Genomic DNA, 20,701 nt, shown 5'->3' with positions numbered 1-20,701 from the left:
TCACAGATATGCATTTTATTGGTTAAAATCTTTTGTATTTGCTAGAAAACTATATTAATAACATAAAAAAAAAACTCATATATTCATTCCATTTACATTCTTGCATCTAGCGCAAGTCACTACATGTATTCACCTCACATTGGCTCAAGAACACCTAATTTTAGAGTACTGCATGCACTGTAAGGTTGCAAAAAAGACAATTTTTGAGAAAAAAAAATGGAAAATACAGCGGTCTGATTATGCACCTGATAAGCTTAAAACTTTAAATTATTTTACATTTGTGTCAGTTTTTATCATTCAAAGTCCAAATAAAAGCTAACTTTGAATATTAGACACAACTGCACTTGAGCAAGCTCTGTACAGATCTGGTTAATATGACCTGAAGTAATACTTTTAGCTTTGAAACCACTTCTTATTGCTTTTAATGTACATTTGATATGTAGACCACTTTAAGTTATAAGTTGGTCAATTTAAGTCACTGTCAGCATCATAAAATAAGTTTTCACATGTGTACCCCTATACATGGTCTAAAAGTGCATTGACCATGGCGGCATGTATAAAAAACAATTTTTGGCCTTTAAGCACATTTACTCGTTTAATAGGTACGAGACCACAATTAATTCACCTTAGCTTTTGTTGTATACAAATATAGTTCCAACTTGGCAAAAGGTACCTTCATTTTTTCATATTTTTACTGGAAACTTATTGGCTGAATTTTTGCCTCAAATTGGTAGGAAAAAGGTCAAAATTACATGGGATTTTCTTTTATTAATCAATTCTGACTACAAGTTGTGATTTGGTTCAGGAGGTTAAAATTTAGGACTCTTAACTCAATTCATTTTTCAAGTTTACCCCATCTGCGGGTCATATGTATTAATTTCAGAAAATGATGGAAAAATTTTCCATTATTTATACATAAAATCCTGTTTTTGAGTATCTATATCAGAGAAATTTTATTCAGTTTATGCTTGTGGGATTTTTTCAATCTGCTCAAATGTGTATATTGAAATGCACTTGAAAATTAATTGTGATCTCGTGCCTGTAAGCAGATCTATACACTGACATCAGAAATTATTGTTGTTTGAGTATCATATCAATGTAGGCACCAGATATCAGATCTGAGTGTGATATTCCTAACTTGTTCATAAGGTTATCAGCAATACTCTGTCCTTCTTCTACAGTCTGTCCATCTTTCATAATCACCTGGAAAGTAGAAAATGATAATTTCTATTCAAAATACATGTAGTTCTGATATTGGATGATTGTCTGATTTTACAATTTTAATGACATTGTTGCAGATTTTTGTGAATGTTTTGGTTACTTTAAATACTGGTAGCTAACAGGTTATTCAGGCATCATAGCTGGTCAGCAGGTATATAAATCACCATGTTTATATAACAACTTGTATGAATGGTTTAAGATAGTTCTAGTGTTAATGGATTGTTCCCCATTGTACATTTATGATGTTCCTCTAGTATGTACTAGTATATATGTATTTAACTGAGAGTAGCTGGTTTTAAATGTGTGATTCTTACTACATGTAGTACCATAGCACCGGGTATCATAAAATAGTTTTTTTTTTCCTCATAAATAAACTCTAATATCATATTAAGTGCTATAATCTGTAAATATCCGACAAAATGAAAAAAATAATGAATCATGCTAAAAAATATACAAGAATTAAACAATGTGGGCACATCATTAATGATGTATTGATGACAAATTTACAGTTCATCAGTCATAAAAGTGTCAGAGGATGCAGGAAAGTGAGTTCAAAGTAACAATAGAATGATAGGGAAAAAGTGAATTATCTCCCTTTAACAATGAAAATTGCAATACATTCAATCAATTTTTACAAACAACCCCACCAGGATGGAAATGTCAGCCCAGGTCTAGATCGGAGTTTGCCCTGATGTATTAGAACCTTTATAAGCATCATATAGGTTGATACAAAATCTTCCAGATGCAAAAAAACCTAACCCTGCACCTTGTCAGGTATATCAATACATTAATTTCTATGGGTACCAATGGAAGAAAATTAGAAGGCTTTAAATGAGAGCGATATCTAGTCGATTTACCTCTAATTCCATGAAATCTCCATTGTTCAAATTGTGTACATTGTCAATATGGACTCTAGTTTGTCCAACTATGTATAAAGTCCTGGTTTTAATAACTTCACCTCTTATACCTAAGCATTTCCCCAATGTTTCCTGCAAAATACATGTACATTTAACATGTTGTGTCCTGTGCTATGAATCCAATGAAGATTTACAGTTAATGTTTAGTTTGACAAGGTCAAAGTATTAGTATAAAGTTTCTATTACATTTTTCTCATTCATAGTGTTTCTATAATAAAGAGCCTTTAGATGAAATCTCAGATCCTGATAAATGACCAGTTACACATCTATAAAAAACTGTTAGTATTCTTTTATTGGAACATTAAAAAGAACCAGTTGTTAAATAAGTGTAATTAACAAGGGTAATGTGCAAGTAAGGCATGTATGAACTTTATCTTGTAACCTTGACTTTTGGCCTATGATCTTGAAAATCAAAAGGGCACCACTCCACCAGAATTTCTGAAGAATGTTGGGACAAAGTCCTACAAAACAATGAGATTTAAATACCTACATTGTATGGAATAATAGAAAGTTTATATCTTTTAATTTCCTAATTAACTACTGTAAGAGTTCATCAGGTAATGGTCAATAAATCAAAATTAGTCCAACTCTACCAACTGAAGTTAACCAATTTACTTGCTGTAATTATACCTTTAAACTGTTAGCATCTGTAACTTCTGTAATATTATAATCACTAAATTTAGGTCCAGTCTGATCTGGTCTGTCATAGAATATCAACTGTGCCTTGGATCCCTACATTTAAATGATTTGATAATAGATATTGATACACCCTCACCATGTATATGCAGTACCATGAAACAGTTAATGATTACAATGATGTTTAGATTTCACAAAAGGTGTACTAATACAATTTCTATGAAAAAGTTCTTGTTCAATAGTAATTTTCACGGTTTTCATTGGTTGTTCAAACAAAAGATTTAAACTCTGTACAAAATGAAAATGCACAGTTGAAAACATTGATGCTCACAATGCAACAAACCATGGTGCACTGCATTTTGCTAAAATACATGAAATGATATAAACTAAATAAAGTTCTTTCACGCTCTATACACAAGTAATGTATGTGAAAAACAATGATACAAAATGTATTGGTGCCACTGAAACAGGATATAGGTAAAAGTTATAGAATGGAGTTTGGAGGAACATAATTCCAATCTTGTATGTTGAAGGAGTACAATGTATATTATTGTGAAAAAAAAAGTTAAAAACATTTTAAAAGGTTCCTAGAAATACGACTGAAAAATGATTATGATGGAGTCTTGTTTTCTTTTTGAATCCGTCTGTATTTTTTATTTGCAGAGGACTATGAATGAAATGCAATACCTCAATTTTACGAAGTTTTAGCCTCCCTTTATCAACCTTGAAAAAGGTATCCTCTTGTTTAATGAGGGTAGGTCCTTCTGTACACAGTTTAGATGCTCTCTCACAAACACCATTCACATCTTTTAAATAAGCCTTTATTTCAACATTAGAAGGCATTTTGCACAATTTTCCAAAAGTCTGAAAAATAAAAAAAAAAAAAAAAAAAAAATTCATTTATAAAAAACAAAAAAAACATTAATTTACAAAATATCCCAACTTTTAGCTTTATTTGTTGTCTTTTGTAAAAAAATAAAAACAAATGGTATATTTACTTAGTAACAATTTATTTTCATTTAGGATATTATTAAATTGATAAATATTAACCATTTCATCAAGAGTATGAGTTCTGTTCACTCTTTATTTGTGAATTATATTCAGGATATTATTTTATAGTATGAAATAATATCCTGTATACAATTATGAATTCTGTTCACTCTAAGTGAACTATTTTCTGGATATTATTTCATACTGTAGTACTAAATAATATCCTGTGTACATTTAGGAATACCTCTAGCTTTTCCATAATAAATCATAGTAAATATCATAGTTCAAGTAGTGGTTACCAGAATAACTAAAGCCCTCACATCAATTCTCTCCAACTCACAAAGGTTGGGGAGGGGGGGTAATGTAGCAATCCATAGTGAGTGGAATATAATGAATATATTATTCTGACTAAAGTAGTAAAAAAAAATTTAATAGATGTGGAAAATTGTTGATAGTGAAATAATATACTCTGGGAAAAAAATCATGTGAAATAATTTCTACAGGATGAGATTTCATTTGGATAGTATTATGTCTTACACGGAGGGGGAATGTCCAAGTGAGGGTGTAATTAGCATTCATCCCTTTTTCAAAGAAAAAAAACAAAAAACAACTACTAAATATATTGTAATCTGCTAAATATTGGATTGAATATGGCAATTTATCATATTCATTCATTAAATATTCTTTTGATGTCTGTTAGAATTTCAGTTCTATGGCAAGCCAATAGGGACAAAAAATCAAATTTATAACTATTAGTAAATAATTATAAATATTTTAAATCAAATTATAAATATTCATAATTCATTCATTGATATTTAAATTTCACTTATAAATATTTGTAATTCATTCATAAATATTCATAAAGATGATATGATTTATAAATATTTATTAATAAATTATAAATATTAATAATGGTGTTGGATTTATACATATATATTATTCATTTCCAAAATTAACTGAATTATAGATAATTATAAATCACATTATTTGATAAGTATTTATAAATGGATTATAAATATCAATAAATAAATTATAAATATTCATAATTAAATTATAAATATCGTTTATTAACAGCGAGCACCGCAAAGCGGTGCGAGCTGTATGGTTATTACATGTTCTATCTATATTTCTCTTAAGGTTCTCCAATATACTAACAAAAAAAAGTTATGTCCCATAAGTAACAAAAAGTTACTGTCCTTACAGTAAAAATTCATCACTTCCTCAAACCAAACAAATAAAAATACATAGGTTAAGATTACATTTCAGTCAAAATAAATTCATCATTTACAGACACAGGACAGTTTTTGAGTCTTTATCTATTAAGTGCATATGATGTTTTTAAAAAGTTTGGGAAATATGTGGATGTACGTACGTGTATCTCCACTGTTCCACTGTCACTGTTGTCAAGAACCTAACCCGCCTTGGAAACAAATAAAACTCTGATTCTATTATCAATATCGAAGCATAGCTTTTGTAAGATAGGAAAGGCAATCATTTTCTTGTTTGGATTTGCAGTTGTTGTCTAAAATTTGTTTACATGACATGTTCACACCATCCATGGAGAACTGTAATATATCCGGTATCTGTACAGATTGATCTGACCGGCCATAACTGAAATGGATGTTGCTAGAGATGCCCTTAAAGGATAATAAATGTAAAGTATTGCATTGTGCTATAAAGTTATTGATCATTTGCGAATAGCACTTTGCAATACTTTACATTTATTATCCTTTAAGGGCATCTCTAGCAACATCCATTTCAGTTTTCGCCGGAAAGTGGGGTATGGGGTTGGAATTTTGGAGAAAAAAATTTTTCAAGTTATCCATTTATTGAAAAAAAATACTCCCCCCTTAATTAACAAGACAGATTTTCAAAAAGAAATATTGATTTCGCTTGCTGCTGAAATATAAATAAAAATATTGCGCTTGCGAAGAAAAATTTTCTTCTGGGACAATCCCCTTTTCTTTGTAATGCCCTTTATTGTTTTTAAGAGTCTCGCACAGACAGTACATGTATGGTAAAGATCACAGTGCTCGCTGATTTAGGCAATGCCTACCCCATATTATTTTTAGTTGAATTATAAATATTTATTATTGAATCATTAATATTTATAATTGCCATAATTATATATATTAATAAATGATTTATTATTATTTATAATTGAATTATACATATTAATAAATGAATTGTGAATAAACATGCATTTTTGTACACTATGGCTTGCCATATGGTTCCGTTGATTACTCTTCAACATATCATAATGATCTGGCCTCTTTCATACTGATTCTCGTAATTACGCCTCCCTTTAAGAAATCCAGGATACAGCCCCTCTTACATATATAATAAACAAATTACATGTGTATATCTCTTTAGAATAGTGGAAGACATCTATACATAACTGATTTTAGACACAACACACCTTGATGCTGAAAGATGGATACTTTTTTCTTTTGAATTTGAACGGAAATCTGAAACTACAAAAATAACAACAACCAATAATGGAAGGAATGGTCGCACCTGGCTCGATTTTTGTATCTCCCTGTAAGTGACATAACAATATTTTACGCAAAGGGGAACGGATTAATGTCATATTACCTTTTACCCGGGCTTTTTATCGGATCGGGATAGTCGTACTAAATTTTAAACCCTTCAGGTATATTGTTAACTTCCGGTTTTTAAAAAAAAAAAACGCACCTGTTTTGACTCACCTAGGGAGCCGAGGAAAATCCTGAGGAAGAAACAATATCTCAGTTCTTTAGTTAGTTTCAATTTTACATTACTTCACATAACAGTGGCTCTTTAAATTAGCAAAGGTAACTAAATCTTCATCCCACCTTGAATGGTTTGACCCGGGTTGTTTTAACTGTCATTATATAATAATTCTACAATGTACATTCATGTAATAACACGGACAGTTTTACTGTTATCTTCCATAGATAGAAACATGTACTAGTGATGTTTGCATATAAATTGTTTGAAGAATACCAAGAAAAGGGTTACACACCCATAAAACTAAAAGGGGGCTTATTTCATTATTTCAAATTAAGAATTTTTTTTCTAGCAGACAGGATTTGAATACACGAATTCACACTTGTCATTTTGCTCCAAATGACCCCAGATTTGTCTAAGATAACATTTTCATGTCTATGAAACCATGTCATTTTAAATTGTGACGTCATTGATCTTAAAGTTTAGGCAAGGAGTTAATTATAGAAGGATTGGAATCTCATGCTTTCTTGTTGTATCTCGTGTGGCAAGATTTTATCGTATTCGTCACTCATTTTCAAGTCTCTTGTAATATTTGGCTAATACTCAACTCTCAATATATGGGGATAAAGCATGGATGGTTTTCGGCAAAATTTGAAATATATATATCAATCAATACCTCAGTAATAGAAAAATGTCAACTTCAAGTAAGGAGTTTGAATTTTAAATTGGCCTAAGAGTAGTTACAAATGTATAAAGTCTATTTTTGACCAGGTAAGTGATTCAGGCTCTCTAGAGCCTCTATTTATTGAATTGAACTAATTGATTGCCCATTAATGTCCCATGATGTAAATGTACATTGTACATGTACTATGTACCTCATGTACATTTTTAATTTATATATATTGTATACAACAATTGCAGTTAATTTTATGATTTATTTTATTTAGATATTTTGAAGACAAAGAAGACAAAAATGTTATCTCGACAGTTGCTTGTGGTATTTTTAACCGTAATAAATGTCATTTTCTTTGTAAGTATCATTTGCAATATGTAGTAAATGTGTTTAATGCAGGAATATGAACATGATATGATGTGATAATCATTCTTAAAGCAGATGAACAAAAATACATTTTTTGTATGGCACTGTGGAAATAAAATACATGTAAAGGGTATGAACAAAAATTGTCCTTACATTTTGTATGATTTATTATATGGTTGTATTGCATACGTATATTGTTATTAACAAGCTCCTTACAAAATTCTAAATTTTGTTACACATCTACATGTATGTACATGTACTACAAGATCTCCTATACCAATATACAGATGTTTCCATGTTTGGAAATTCATACAAGTAGGAGGTCAAAACATTCCTATACATGTAGGTGTATCTTACAATTCCTCTTCCATGGCTTGCTCTACAAAATGTATGTGGTATAAACAATTCACTGTAATCATGTGTTTGGATGTCATAATCCTTTGTTTTGGTCGATAATGCTCATTTATTTTTATAAATATTATTTTACTGTGCGTTTGATTTTTTCAATGGATTGTGTCATATGAAACATCTTTCCCTGTTATGAAAGTTTCATTTTGTTCTTTGGTGTATTGAATTATTGACAGTCTTCACTTTTAAGCAGTAGTCCGAGGCCCTTGGCTTGTTAAAGTGGAGGTAGGCCTGTAAAATTAACTACTACAGGCCAACAGTCACTACATAAAAAATTCTGAATAATGTATTTTGGGCCTGTGAACTGGAAAGTTAGTTGTGAAGACAGTATTGAATGACATTACGTCACCCTCCAATGTACTGTGTCTGACCACAACTTCTATTTATTGTTGTATTGCAGATAATAGCTGGTGTCATGCTTGGCATTGGAATATGGTTGGCAGTTGACAAGTTATTTATATCAGATATTATTGGTACTGACTTATTTAACACAGCAGCATATCTAGCTATAGTATCAGGTGCTGTCCTGCTGCTTGTGTCCTTCTGGGGATGTTTCAGCACAGTTCAGATGAAAAGACTATTTATCATGATAGTAAGTCATATTATATTCTCGTTCAATGAGAAGGTGTTATATTGAAATTGCCTTGTCAATCCATCCATCCAACTTGATTTCACGGTAAAAATTTATGCTTCCAATGGATGGATTGATTTCTAATTGGGTTTATGGCTTTATGTACTTGAGACATACATTGTAAGCAAATTTAGTTGCTATCAAATATCGACTTCCAGTTTCTTGGGACATTGTCATTGTTCTCTATATGGAATGAGTGTGGATATACATGATAGCTAGCACATGATAAGCTATACAGCACGTATGGTCAAATGTGGTCTTGTTTCCCAGATACAGCTAGTATTTATCATTTTTCATTTCTTTTAACCTTAATTCTTGGCTTTACAGGTTTAAAAGCTGACAGTAATTAGTTTGAACAGAATTAAAAATTGTTCATTTTTAATATTATTGTTAGGGGTCAATTTTTTATTGAAAAAAGATCTACATTTATGCTAGTTATATATATATACTTATACTGATAAAAAGATTATTTCTATTCAAGTATTTTGTGGCATTGTTAGTCATCTTTATTATTCTGATGGGAGCTGGAATCATGGGAGCTGTTTTTCAGGGAGAGGTAAGAAATAGACAGCCTTGACTAGGTATCTGATTTTTTTTTAATTATCATAATATACATCTTTCTATTAAGGGCTATAGACAGACAAATATCCAATCTTGTCCCCGGTCTGTCAACAGGCATATTACTGTATACAAATGTTCCTCTATCAATCTTTCCATTCACACATCATTTGACAACTCAAAAACTACTTTGAAGAATTTAAGTTTCAGAGTTATAGATCTTTAAAGAGGTAAATGGCTAGTTGCTAATCATGGGCCCTAACATAAATGTTTATTCCTTAAAAAATCAAAATTGATTTCATATAATCCCTCAGGTCTCTGTTGCTCAAAAACCTAAGACTTGTACCATTGGTCCATTTTTATGCCTCTGACATGGAATACATGTAGCAATGACAAGTTTAACTCTGGTCCAGTACTCCATCCTTCTACCATTAAGAACTTGCTTTACTTTCTACTGATACACTTGCAAGTACATGTAGATAATTGGAAACATTATTTTTAAAATTTATCAAAGTGTTATGTTCAAGCAATGTGCCTTTTTTTCTTGCTTTTTAATATCAAATGATGGATATTTTTAACTTTATTTTTAATTTCAATAATAATAGGATAATTAGTTAGAAATAGTGAATAACCAAAATATGATCACGAGTACTGAAGAAAACCATGTTTCTAGATGTATCAATTGTGTGTGCATGAGTTAAATCTTAATGCGTTCTTGGCACAAGTGATCATATTTTGGTTATTCATGATAACAAATTGATTATCCTATTTATTATAAAGATTTCCTCCATTATTCGTTGCTATTCTCAACATAAATTTAAAATTTTGTGAACGGCAGATTGATATTGGTGTCGTGATGTTTTGGTGGGAGAAAGCGTGAGAGTGAAATTACTGAACTTATTTCACAGTGTGAATTATCAAAAATGTTTACACTGGAAACATTTGGTTAATAACTGCTATCTAAATAATAATTTAATTTATTTCTGTTGTTTTAGATAAAAAATACAATGTTGATATCAATGAGGACAACTCTTCAGAAATACTATGGTGGTGATGGAGCTGATGCTGATCGAGTCACCAAGGCATGGGATACCACTCAGACATTGGTTTGTAAACATTTCTAATTTAGCTGGTGTAATGCTTGTTAAACCCTGATTTATCATACCTGTCTGAATTCCTTATTTATTGACCTAGTTCTTAACCTGGGAACTATCAGTGTAGACTGGTTTCATTGTGATAGAAATTTATTTTTATGGTTTTTATGTTGAGCTTTCTTTAATGATAAATTCAGTTTTATGGAAAATTCAAAACAAAAACACAAAAATATAAAAATAAAAAACAACTAATGACTTTCTTGCATAACTGTTTTTTAAAAAAGTAATCAAGGGAACCAAGATATTAGCCTAAATCAAAAGAATGCAATCCAGGGACAAAGACTAGATAGTGAAACCAGACACACACTACAAAGAACATGAAATAACCAAAATAAAACATACAAAATAACAAAAGTTAATGGCAACTCAGACTCCACTAAAAACTGAGCATGGACCAGCTGCACTTGTAGGGTTTGCGTCCTCTGTTTATCTAGAAACATCTGCCAAGTTGCTCATATATAAGAGATGAATGTGGATTATAAAAAGTTATCACATAAATGTATGTATTGAGTTAGTATTACATAAATTTTAATTTTAATTATATCTTTTAGAAAAACCAAATTGCATTTTTTTTTGTAATGTTAAAAACATTGCAATCGTTTTCAAATTTATAGAACTGATGTTATAACCGAATTGAACAAAAATAAAAGTTTGCTGAATTGAATTGACATTTTATTTTTGGCCACCATGGTTGTTTATTCAGTCATGTTTGTATTCCAATAGCTACGTTGTTGTGCTGTTGATGACAGAGGATACAGACTTTACAGAGAATCATGGTACTACAAGAAACAAATAGGTATGAGTGTTGAGGAATCCTTACTCAGGAATAAATCTAGTGCTTATTTTCTCAAATGAGAAAAGGGTCCCGCCAGTGTGTATATCTTTTTCTGTACTGTTTAGGAGTCAGATGAAATACAAGAAACCATTTAGTAAAATTATTGATCAACCTGGATCTAATTAATGTATAAAAAATCCTTGAGGTCATTCATGAGTTATTTGAATTTATTATGACAGAAATGGTCTTAAATAAAATTTATTCTAGTGTATAAACAATATTAACAACATCTGAACCTAGTCATAAATGTTATCATTTCTAATAATTTTCAGAACAAGGTATTTACAGAGGTCAGTTGAACTATGTACCAAAGACCTGCTGTGCATACATAGAGAACGCACAACAGTACCAAAACTTAAACACTTGTCAAAAGGCCCAACATATGGCTCCTGGGTCCGATGTAGATGTTGGTTCTAATTCTGCTCTGTACTACTCTGTAAGTATACAAAGCTGCTGTCTAGTGGCATTTTATATCACTATTATTGTCCTCCACCACAATGTGACAATAGGACATAGTAATAGTGTTTGTCCATCTGTTCCTCACACTTATCTTGTTGATGCCTCTGAAACCGCTAAATTTTGTTAAATTTTTGTAGGATTGTAATGTGAGTTATAGGATGGATCGTTTTTCTGCATTGAACATTATAGTGGAACTTGATATACAAACTCCTCAGAAACCAATGTATTCATTATGTTCCATGTTTTTTGCCTTAGTGGGCATTTAGCCTCTTTGACCTTAAAGATAATTCCTTGTCTTGTAATAAATATACCCAGTATATATTTTATCACTATTATACTTTTACATTTCATAGCAGTTTTAATGATATACATTTTTGTCTTTTTATTTGATTTCAAACTTTGCTACAGTGGGGGACATATGGCAAAATGCATAGATCTTGCTAAGTAACTTATTATTTCATTATGTACTTGCATGCATCACTTTTATATTTCAGTGCATCATAGTTTATAGCAGTGTTATAGCATAGTGCCTGAAATGCATTATGCATTGAAATACATTTCAGAATGTTTATGTTAAAAGCAATGGCACTGCATTTTTTATCATGCAGTTAAACAATTAAACATTTTTTTTATATTGTAAAATAAATGTATACTCCTTTTGATCAAGGTAGTGTTTTTACAAGTTATTTAATTTTCATTTGACTATTCACAGGGTTGTTATTCATCTGCTGTGCTGTTTGTCAAAGGAAATGCTGAGATACTTATTGGAATGGGATTTGGTTTCTCAGTGTTGATGGTAAAGTTTACAGATGTGTATTAGCTGTAACATACTACTATAATCCAGAGCCTTTTATGAAAAGTGTTTTGGTGAAAATCCATTTTGTGATTGAAAAAAAGTTATTTTAAAAAAAAAACTTTAGTTGGCAAACAGGACTTTTGGCTGAATTTCACATGTGAAAATCAGGTTATAGTATGATGAATGTGAAGCTGGCAGAGAAATTATTTTCCCAACTTTTTTCTTGCAGCCTCTTGATATTTGGTATCCAGCATCAGGTACAGTTTCCATATTGTTGGATCTGATTTCTGGCCTGTTGGACAACTACTTCCTGTTTAACAAAATTCTGCCATTTCTGTCTCATGTGTCTTTAATCCTTTTTTTATTTAAATAGTATCTAAGTGGCCTTTATGAAAATTTGGTGCTTATGAATTTTAAGGGATCTGCGTGTTTTGAATTCAATATATAGTATTTTGGTTGAAATCATTTGACATTGGAATACACAGGACAATAAAAATCATATTAATATCATTTAACCAACCTAACTAAAATAATTCTAGAGCTTTAAAAAGGGTTTTCCTTCAACAAAGAAAATACTGATCTGATTCATCATCTATTTTTTCTGCAATATCAAGTATCAGTGTGGAATTATATTAACTTAACTGATTTCAATGTTTTAAAATGTTCATTATTCTTTTTTTCAGATATTTGGAATGATTTTTGCAGTCTTATTGTTTAGGAGAATAACTTATGACTTTACACCAGTGAGCAGAGACTATCGATGATCATCAGAGAAGATTAGATTATTCATTCAGGGTTTTATATAGAACAATTACATCATTACTTCATTGATATTTACTGTCGGTAGGAGTATCATTATTAGTTTATATCATAGAGCTATGAAGTAGGGAATTTAGTGGATTATTGCTTGTCTCTGTAATAAGGTGATTATAGAAACATTCCTTGACTCTCACTCCAACCTGCCTCAACATTTCTAATTTTGAAAATTCCAGAATATTTGTCTAGTTTCCTTAAAAGTTGGTTTCTTAAATATGTCATGATTATTATTTCAATAATGATTTGTTTTTCCATTCTGTTCAGTAAATGCAGCGACACAAAAGTTACGTCTAAGTAAGAATCAGACAGTGGGTGAAACATGGCGTAAAAAAAAACACCATTTTGAAAGTGTAATTTGACTATTTGCATGTCAGAATCAAGGAAAAAAAGACGAAGTTTTCCATATCATTTTGGTAAATTGAGTTATAATTTCATTGAAATGCACTGTAAATGAACATTCCAAGGACAGACAACTCTGTCCAAAACCTCATTTTTCTAACATTTCTAACAAATCTAGTGATGCAGAGTTCAGATAGTGGTATTTTCAAATAGAGAAATCATCCTTGAGTGAAAATATATGTTTAGATCAATGGATCTGATTCTTACGAACACTTACACTTAACTTGTTTTGGTAAAATATTCTGTAAGAAGTGTTTGGCCATTCAAACTTTAATTTTTGGAGTTCTCAGGTCATTTTATGAGAAAATTTTGTTGGCATGACAATGAAAATTGGTTATCAGATACTTTTTAAAGAGACAGGAGAGGACATGTGAAACAAGAAATTATTCTAAGTTGGCCTTATTGAGTCATTTTTCAAGCTTGATAAGCAGTATACTCAAATGTAGACTTTTTTCATAATATAAACAATAATAACTCATAAATACCAGTTTAATATGTTTCCTATTAAAGTCCTACTGAAAAGTGGAAGTTTTTTCCTTCTATAGTTCTGTACCATATTGTAAACCTTATGTTATTTCATGTGTACATGTAGTTTAGCTAAGCCAGCGTGCAATATTGCTTATAACAAATAATGTTATTGTTATGAAAGATGATGTGTAAAATTTTAGAATTATGTATAAACTTACCACTACTACTAATAGGAGTTACTGATAGTCTTACTACTACAGCAATTGATTTAGATAATGCTAGCTGAAATCAGATTGGCTTATAAGAGAGGTTATCTGAACAAAAAATATAATGGAAATTTGTTAGATCCTGCCCCTTACATTGACTGTGGGGAACAATAAGGTGATCTTAATGAAAAAGATTGTCTGTCATGAGAAGAACTTAGTATTTTTATGTCTCCCCCCCCCCACTTTGGTGGGGAGACATATTGTTTTTGACTTGTCCGTCTGTCCATGCGTCTGTCACAAAGTTTGTCAGTGCAACTCCTTTCACACTACTGAATCAAATTTTAAGAAACTTGGCATGTAGAAAGAAAATCATATGTTGTTGTGCATATTACCTGGAAATTTTGATCCCCTAATTTTATTAGGAGTTATGCTCCTTTGAACTTAGAAATTTGCCAAAAATCCTCGTAAGTTACCTTGTCAGAGCAACTCCTCTGAAACTATTAAACCAAATTTTACAAAATGTGTTCTTTTGCAAGAACATCATATGTAGTTGTGCATATTACCAGAAACTTTGATCCCCCAATTTTTGTTGGAGTTATGCCCCTTTGAGCCTTGAAATTTGCCAAAAATCCTTATAAATTACCTTGTCAGTGCAGCTCCATTTAAAAAATTTATCAGGTATTATATGAGAATTGTTAAGAGGCCTTTACAATATCCTAGAACTATGTTATGATATAAATTACAGATAGAAATTCATACTGAAAAGAATCTAAAATTGGGAAACCATTTCTCTATCTGCTACCTCATTTCTTCCAAGAACAGTTATCTTGCGGGACATTGAGAGACATATGTTTTTGCAGACAAAAACAAGCTTTACTTTCTTGTTATTTTACTTTATTTATTTATTTATTTATTTATTTTTTTTATTTTTTTTTATCTTGCAAACCTATTACCTTAGCCATGATGGCATGACTTACTCCCTAAGTAGGGGTTTGTTTTAATATGTGCTTCCTAAATCTAAAATAATTTCAAATTCATATAACACCTTGTTATAATGAAAAGATATTTTTGCAGTATTATATTATATAAGGGCATTTACTCCTTACATTTGGTAATGTGTCAATTACATATGCATTATGTGTAAAATCTGATTAAAAAACATTATCATAGACTTAAGTTTTACCAAATCATGTCTGAGATAAAGTATAACAACTTTGATGCTTATGATCATTTCACTTCATAATTACATTCTAGTCATATTAGTTATAACTGCCATTGAAGTCCCTTAGTTTTTCCATGGATTCCAGTTTCCACAATTTGTGTACATAATGATGTGAAGATTTTCGAAATTGAATTGTAAGGACCAACTAGTGTAAAAGCACTATTTTTTTTTTACATTGATGTATTTGTTAGGTACAGATATTACTGATTCAGATAAGATATCAAATGAAAATGAGACTTCTACAGTAATTTTATTTTCATACATGTACATTTGTATATGTCATCTGTCACATACATGTACATTTATATATGTCATCTGTCACATACTTGTACATTTATATATGTCATCTGTCACATATACTGTTGTGATATCATACATTCACTTTTTGATAAACTTTTGTTTATATGATATAATAGTGTATGTACCTCCATTGCATCTTCCTCCAATTACAAAGTTGTTTAATCATAATTTATACAATTTACATGAACATTAATATCATTAGTCTTTTGTTTTTTATGGGGACACTGGAGCTTTTTGATGCTATTATTGATATACAATTATGGATAATCTACTCCTTGAACGACTGTTAACTTTCTTTATTATCTAGATTTTTTATGTTTTTGTGAATAGTCTTATTTATATAAAGTTGGAAGTAAAAAGTCAATGGTATGTCATGGCATCACATCAGGATATATATATCATGACTTTTGATAGTTGCTGATTTTTAAGTTTTTACAATTTTAAATAATATTGTGACAGGAAATATCAATGGGAAACCCAGAAAATATTCTCTGAATGAAGAAGGTTAAGTCTCAAGTGTCATTTTACATCCTTCATTTTCAATAGTTTACTTAAATCAATTAGGTTGTAATGTTTTTTTTTTATTACATTGTTGCTTTATGTACTTGTTTGTATATATTTGTATATCAAATACCGGTAAGTGCTAAATATTCAGGAGGATTTTTATTATGAAAGACAAAACATTTGTTAACATGCACATAGGAGATAAACATTGGAAAGCACTTGACAAAAATTGCAATAAACAAACTCTATATCTGCTGGTAATTCTACATCAAATGAACAGCTTGATCTCTTTTGAGAAACATTTTATTGGAAGCTTTCAGAATTTGAATTGAATTAAGCAATTAAGGATCATACAAGTACATAATGTATTTTTTTTATACTTCAAATCCTGAACTGTCATATAATAGTGATCTTGATAACCATCTGTTTCTCCATTCCACACACTTTTGGGTCCTGGGTAGTAATTTTAGACCTGTTGATGATAATTCTGTTCAATTGTTAATACTTTTACCAGTACATTATTTGAATACTGGTCAAATTTGACTGTGGTTTTATTTTTCATTTTGTTGTTCAAGAGTTATGGACCCTTTTTGTTTTTATATTAGTTTGTAAAGTAGAGGTGCTATTTTAACACCAGATCAACTTTGTAGTTGTAACTATTGTAAATATAACTCAAATCTGGAAATGAAACTCAAATGGAGGGCATCATTGTATTAAATGATATGAATTCTGGGTCCAGTTCATGGAATTTTTGTGTATCCCTAAAATTTTTAGGTTCCATGATAATTTGTCATTGAATTTAAGACCTATTTGATAAGATGAATACATGCATACTGAATTTATTTTAAGTCAAGTTGTGGTCCTCTTTCTACATTTTAGAAAGCAACTGACAGTTTTGTATTAGGGCCAGTAATATTCTTTCTGTGAACAAATGTTTATCTTCCCAAGGTAACTGTTGTAGATATTGTAGGGTTGAGATATACTGTGGAAAAGTACTTTTGTTCGTGGGGTACCAATTTTTGTGGTTTTCATTGGTAGACCACACAAGGAAATATGGTTCTGTACAAATAGTAGATTCCCATTTAATGTTCATTCTGAAAATTTTAAAACAACGAATTCAAGAATCCATGTACGTGTGTTTCTTCCATTCCATTAATTGCCATTAAGGACCAACTAGCGTAAAAGCACTAGGTTTTTTGTACATTGATGTATTTGTTAGGTACAGTTATTACAGATTCAGATAAGATATCAAATGAAACTTCTACAGAAGTTTTATTCATATACATGTACATTTGTATATGTCATCTGTCACATACATGTACATTTGTATATGTCATCTGTCACATGCATGTACATTTATATATGTTGTCTGTTAAATATACTGTTGTGATATCATTTATTCACTTTTTGATAAACTTGTTTTCTTTATATGATATAATAGACCAAACAATGAAATATGGTTCCCAACGAATAGTAGATTCCCATTTAATGTTTATACTGAAAATTATAAAACAATGAATTCAAGAATCCATGAACTTGTGTCTCTTCCCTGATCCATGAATTAAAGTACTTTCACAGTAATTAAGAATGTTCATGTTATAAAGGAACCATTCCACTTGAAAAAAAAACATGCACAGTATTTATCTAATAGGGCATCATTAGTTCAGTTGAATGAGTTAGCTCAATTTGTAGATGGTATATACTTGTATTTTTTTATACATGCATTTCATGATTGTAAATGTATTTGAAGATAAAAATAGAACTATCAATGAACAACATATTGACATGTATACAAATATATTTATAAATTCTCATTTTGATTTGGAGGTTGTGAGATGCAGTACTTTTTGTACATTTTGTTGTTTTCTTTATTCATATTTCAGCTTTTTTAGATCATTTATTGTTGTATTTTTATTTGCTAGTGAATAATATTTAGCATGCTATAGTTATTACATGTACATTTTGTATTTGTATATTCCTTGACATTTTGTTGTATCTGCATTATTGTCTACAAAATTCTTAATCACAATTTTAGCACGAACTACATTTCAATCATATATTTTAGTATGTTTCATAAATAAAATTGTGAGGCTCATAATTTTAAAAATTTAATGGAGGAGAAATACTTGAAGGTTAGCATTGATCATTTTCATTAGATTGTCTCCCTTACTTAAGCTGGCAATATTATTACAAGATATGATCGGGCAAGTGAAGATGGTCATGATGATCAATGGTTAGGTTGCTTTAGTTGTATATATCACATGGGCCTTGGTTTTAATGATTATTTTTTTTCTCAGTTGATGAAATGATCCTTATGATAAGGCATACAAGTCTTTTGGGTCGATGTTGTTGGATGACTTGTGGCTAGTTATTGCACTTGAAATGCGAAAACTGGCATTTTTTTTGGGCAGTTTTTAGCCAATTTCTTGAAAACTATGGTACATAAAAAAATAACTTTAAATTAATGAAATGATTCTTATGAAAACCTCATCAAATTTGTAGGATGACTCTTTGTTGGAGGTATTGCCCTTAAAGGGCAAAAATTGAACAAGGTGAGCGATTCAGACTCCTGGGAGCCTCTTGTTTTATTTGTATCAACATTTATTGATGTGGATGCAGACATTTGAATGAAGTAATTATTAATTGCTTTTTTTAATTTTGATAGTATTTTATTGAAATGGTCAAGGTGAAAAAAAATTAATAAATGTTAGAATAAGTTATGGCACATTCCCTCCATTTGTTACTGGTTGTGAATTAACTCTGTATTAAAGCTGTACTGGTGGCAGCAGTATTGTTAGAGTCAACTTGTAAGTTCATACTAATTACAATGTACTGGTACTTGTATATTACTGTTTCATCAATATATTATTCTGCAAATTTTATTATTATGATTCTGACACTCCAACATTCCCTCCATTTGTTACTGGTTGTGAATTAATTCTGTGTAAAAGCTGTACTGGTGATGGCAGTATTGTTAAAGAGTCAACTTGCATTTTCATATCAATTACAATTTACTGGTAGTTGTATATGTCCTTTATTACTGTTTCATCAAAATATTATTCTGCAAATTTTATATTTATGATTCTGACATTCCAATATTGTATATAAAATAAAAAAAATAAAACCTTTTAAAGCTTTTACTAAGACTTTCGTATTTTTGTTTTTGTTTTTTGTTTTTGCAACATCTTAACAACCATTTAAAAGAACTTCAAGTTCCATTGGATCAAAATCTTCTAAGTTACTCAAAAAGAAAAGCTTCATGAAAAACATGTTATGTTTCATTTATAGTGGAAGTATGACAATTGGGTTATATTCAAGAAGAGCTCATATATTTTAACCTTCTTGGTGGTCTTGGGGTGGTATTCTCACCTTGAGTGTAGGAGGTCATGACTTTGATTATTGGTCTCTACTTTTATGCCAAGCACACAGTATTTAGAAGTACTTCTTTATCTAAGATTCAGGCAAAATGTGTAAAAGATGTGGCACATGAAGGGAAAAAAAAGCAGCGATTTTATTGCATTATCTGGATATTTGTACCTCATAACCTCCAGAAGTTACTGTCAACGTTAAGTTTGCCTCTTTAAGATATTGATAGATCAAAAGTTGAAATGCACTCTAGAAAAATGGCAAGAAAATTTTCCCACACTTTTTCCTTATATAAGCAGTCAAAAATTATCTACGTCACAGATGCTTCTGCATAAATTTAAATAGCTTTTTAGTTGTTTTCTATACATATTGTATATATATATGTGAAAAAAAAGACCAAATTCAGAAATATGATATGCTACCCATTGCCTGATTCTTACACAGAATGGTACTTAAAGGGATAAGGTGATTGACTCGGAATAATATCCGTGTACAATGACATGCCCACCTGTGGGCTGTCAGAGTATGATTACATGCCCAACTGTGAGATGTCAGAGTATAATTACATGTTTTACTGAGAGGCTGTCAAAGTATGACTACATACCCACCTGTGGTATGTCAGGGCATGATTACATGCCGACCTGAGGATATAGTGACAGTACTTGCACACATTTTGAAACTAACTTTACAAAACATTAATTACAAATTTGAATTGTAAAATCAAACATTGTGAAATAAGAACAGGAGAAAAAAACGTGTTTGGAATAAACCAATCTGGAACAAAATGTTGGAGGTTCAGTTACTTCAGTGAGAAAAGTTGTAAGCCCCATATACTTACATGTTTATATTAACATTTAATCTCCTGTTTAGTATCAACGATTGTCTAAGTAGGTATATGCACCAAGTTTTTTTTTGTTCAAGAGTGTTCCCAAGAACATATCAAACTGTTAATTTGACCTTGTAACCTTGAAAATTTTCAGGCTCTGACATTTTCCTGAGAATGGCCATCGATCTAGATTCTTGTAGGATCATTATGATGTATATTTGTTGAGCAATGGAATACAAAG

The 20,701-nt window shown here is 30.5% G+C and overlaps 2 protein-coding genes across 6 annotated transcripts; one reads left to right on the top strand and one right to left on the bottom strand.

Annotated features, from left to right (window-relative positions):
* LOC148609613 (uncharacterized) lies at positions 1-6,447 on the bottom strand. Of its 4 annotated transcripts, XM_088540524.1 has the most exons (6): positions 6,360-6,399; positions 5,137-5,184; positions 3,462-3,638; positions 2,769-2,870; positions 2,079-2,210; positions 1-1,203 (listed from the first exon to the last, which is right to left on the bottom strand). In XM_088540524.1, the coding sequence occupies exons 3-6, from the start codon at positions 3,615-3,617 to the stop codon at positions 1,072-1,074; spliced, it is 522 nt and encodes a 173-aa protein (XP_088396650.1). In that variant the 5' UTR covers positions 3,618-3,638; positions 5,137-5,184; positions 6,360-6,399; the 3' UTR covers positions 1-1,071. The 4 variants fall into 4 exon arrangements, with proteins under 4 accessions (XP_088396650.1, XP_088396649.1, XP_088396651.1 ...); XM_088540523.1 differs by lacking the exon at positions 5,137-5,184 and having other exon boundaries at positions 6,360-6,447; XM_088540525.1 differs by lacking the exons at positions 5,137-5,184; positions 6,360-6,399 and adding an exon at positions 6,184-6,305.
* On the top strand, positions 6,386-19,408 carry LOC148609612 (CD82 antigen-like). Of its 2 annotated transcripts, none has more exons than XM_088540521.1 (9): positions 6,386-6,522; positions 7,421-7,503; positions 8,321-8,512; positions 9,033-9,107; positions 10,105-10,215; positions 10,987-11,059; positions 11,371-11,534; positions 12,270-12,353; positions 13,037-19,408. In XM_088540521.1, exons 2-9 carry the CDS (start codon positions 7,447-7,449, stop codon positions 13,115-13,117), a joined length of 837 nt encoding a protein of 278 aa, XP_088396647.1. In that variant the 5' UTR covers positions 6,386-6,522; positions 7,421-7,446; the 3' UTR covers positions 13,118-19,408. The 2 variants fall into 2 exon arrangements, with proteins under 2 accessions (XP_088396647.1, XP_088396646.1); XM_088540520.1 differs by having other exon boundaries at positions 6,424-6,577.
* The last annotated feature ends 1,293 nt before the right edge of the window (positions 19,409-20,701 follow it).

The sequence above is a fragment of the Perna viridis genome, chromosome 8 (assembly GCF_037379345.1).
Source record: "Perna viridis isolate PV_CMFRI_1.1 ecotype Kerala chromosome 8, ASM3737934v1, whole genome shotgun sequence".
NCBI lineage: Eukaryota > Metazoa > Mollusca > Bivalvia > Mytilida > Mytilidae > Perna > Perna viridis.
Note: the sequence above shows the minus strand (reverse complement) of the source record. Positions and strands in the feature narration are given on the sequence as shown.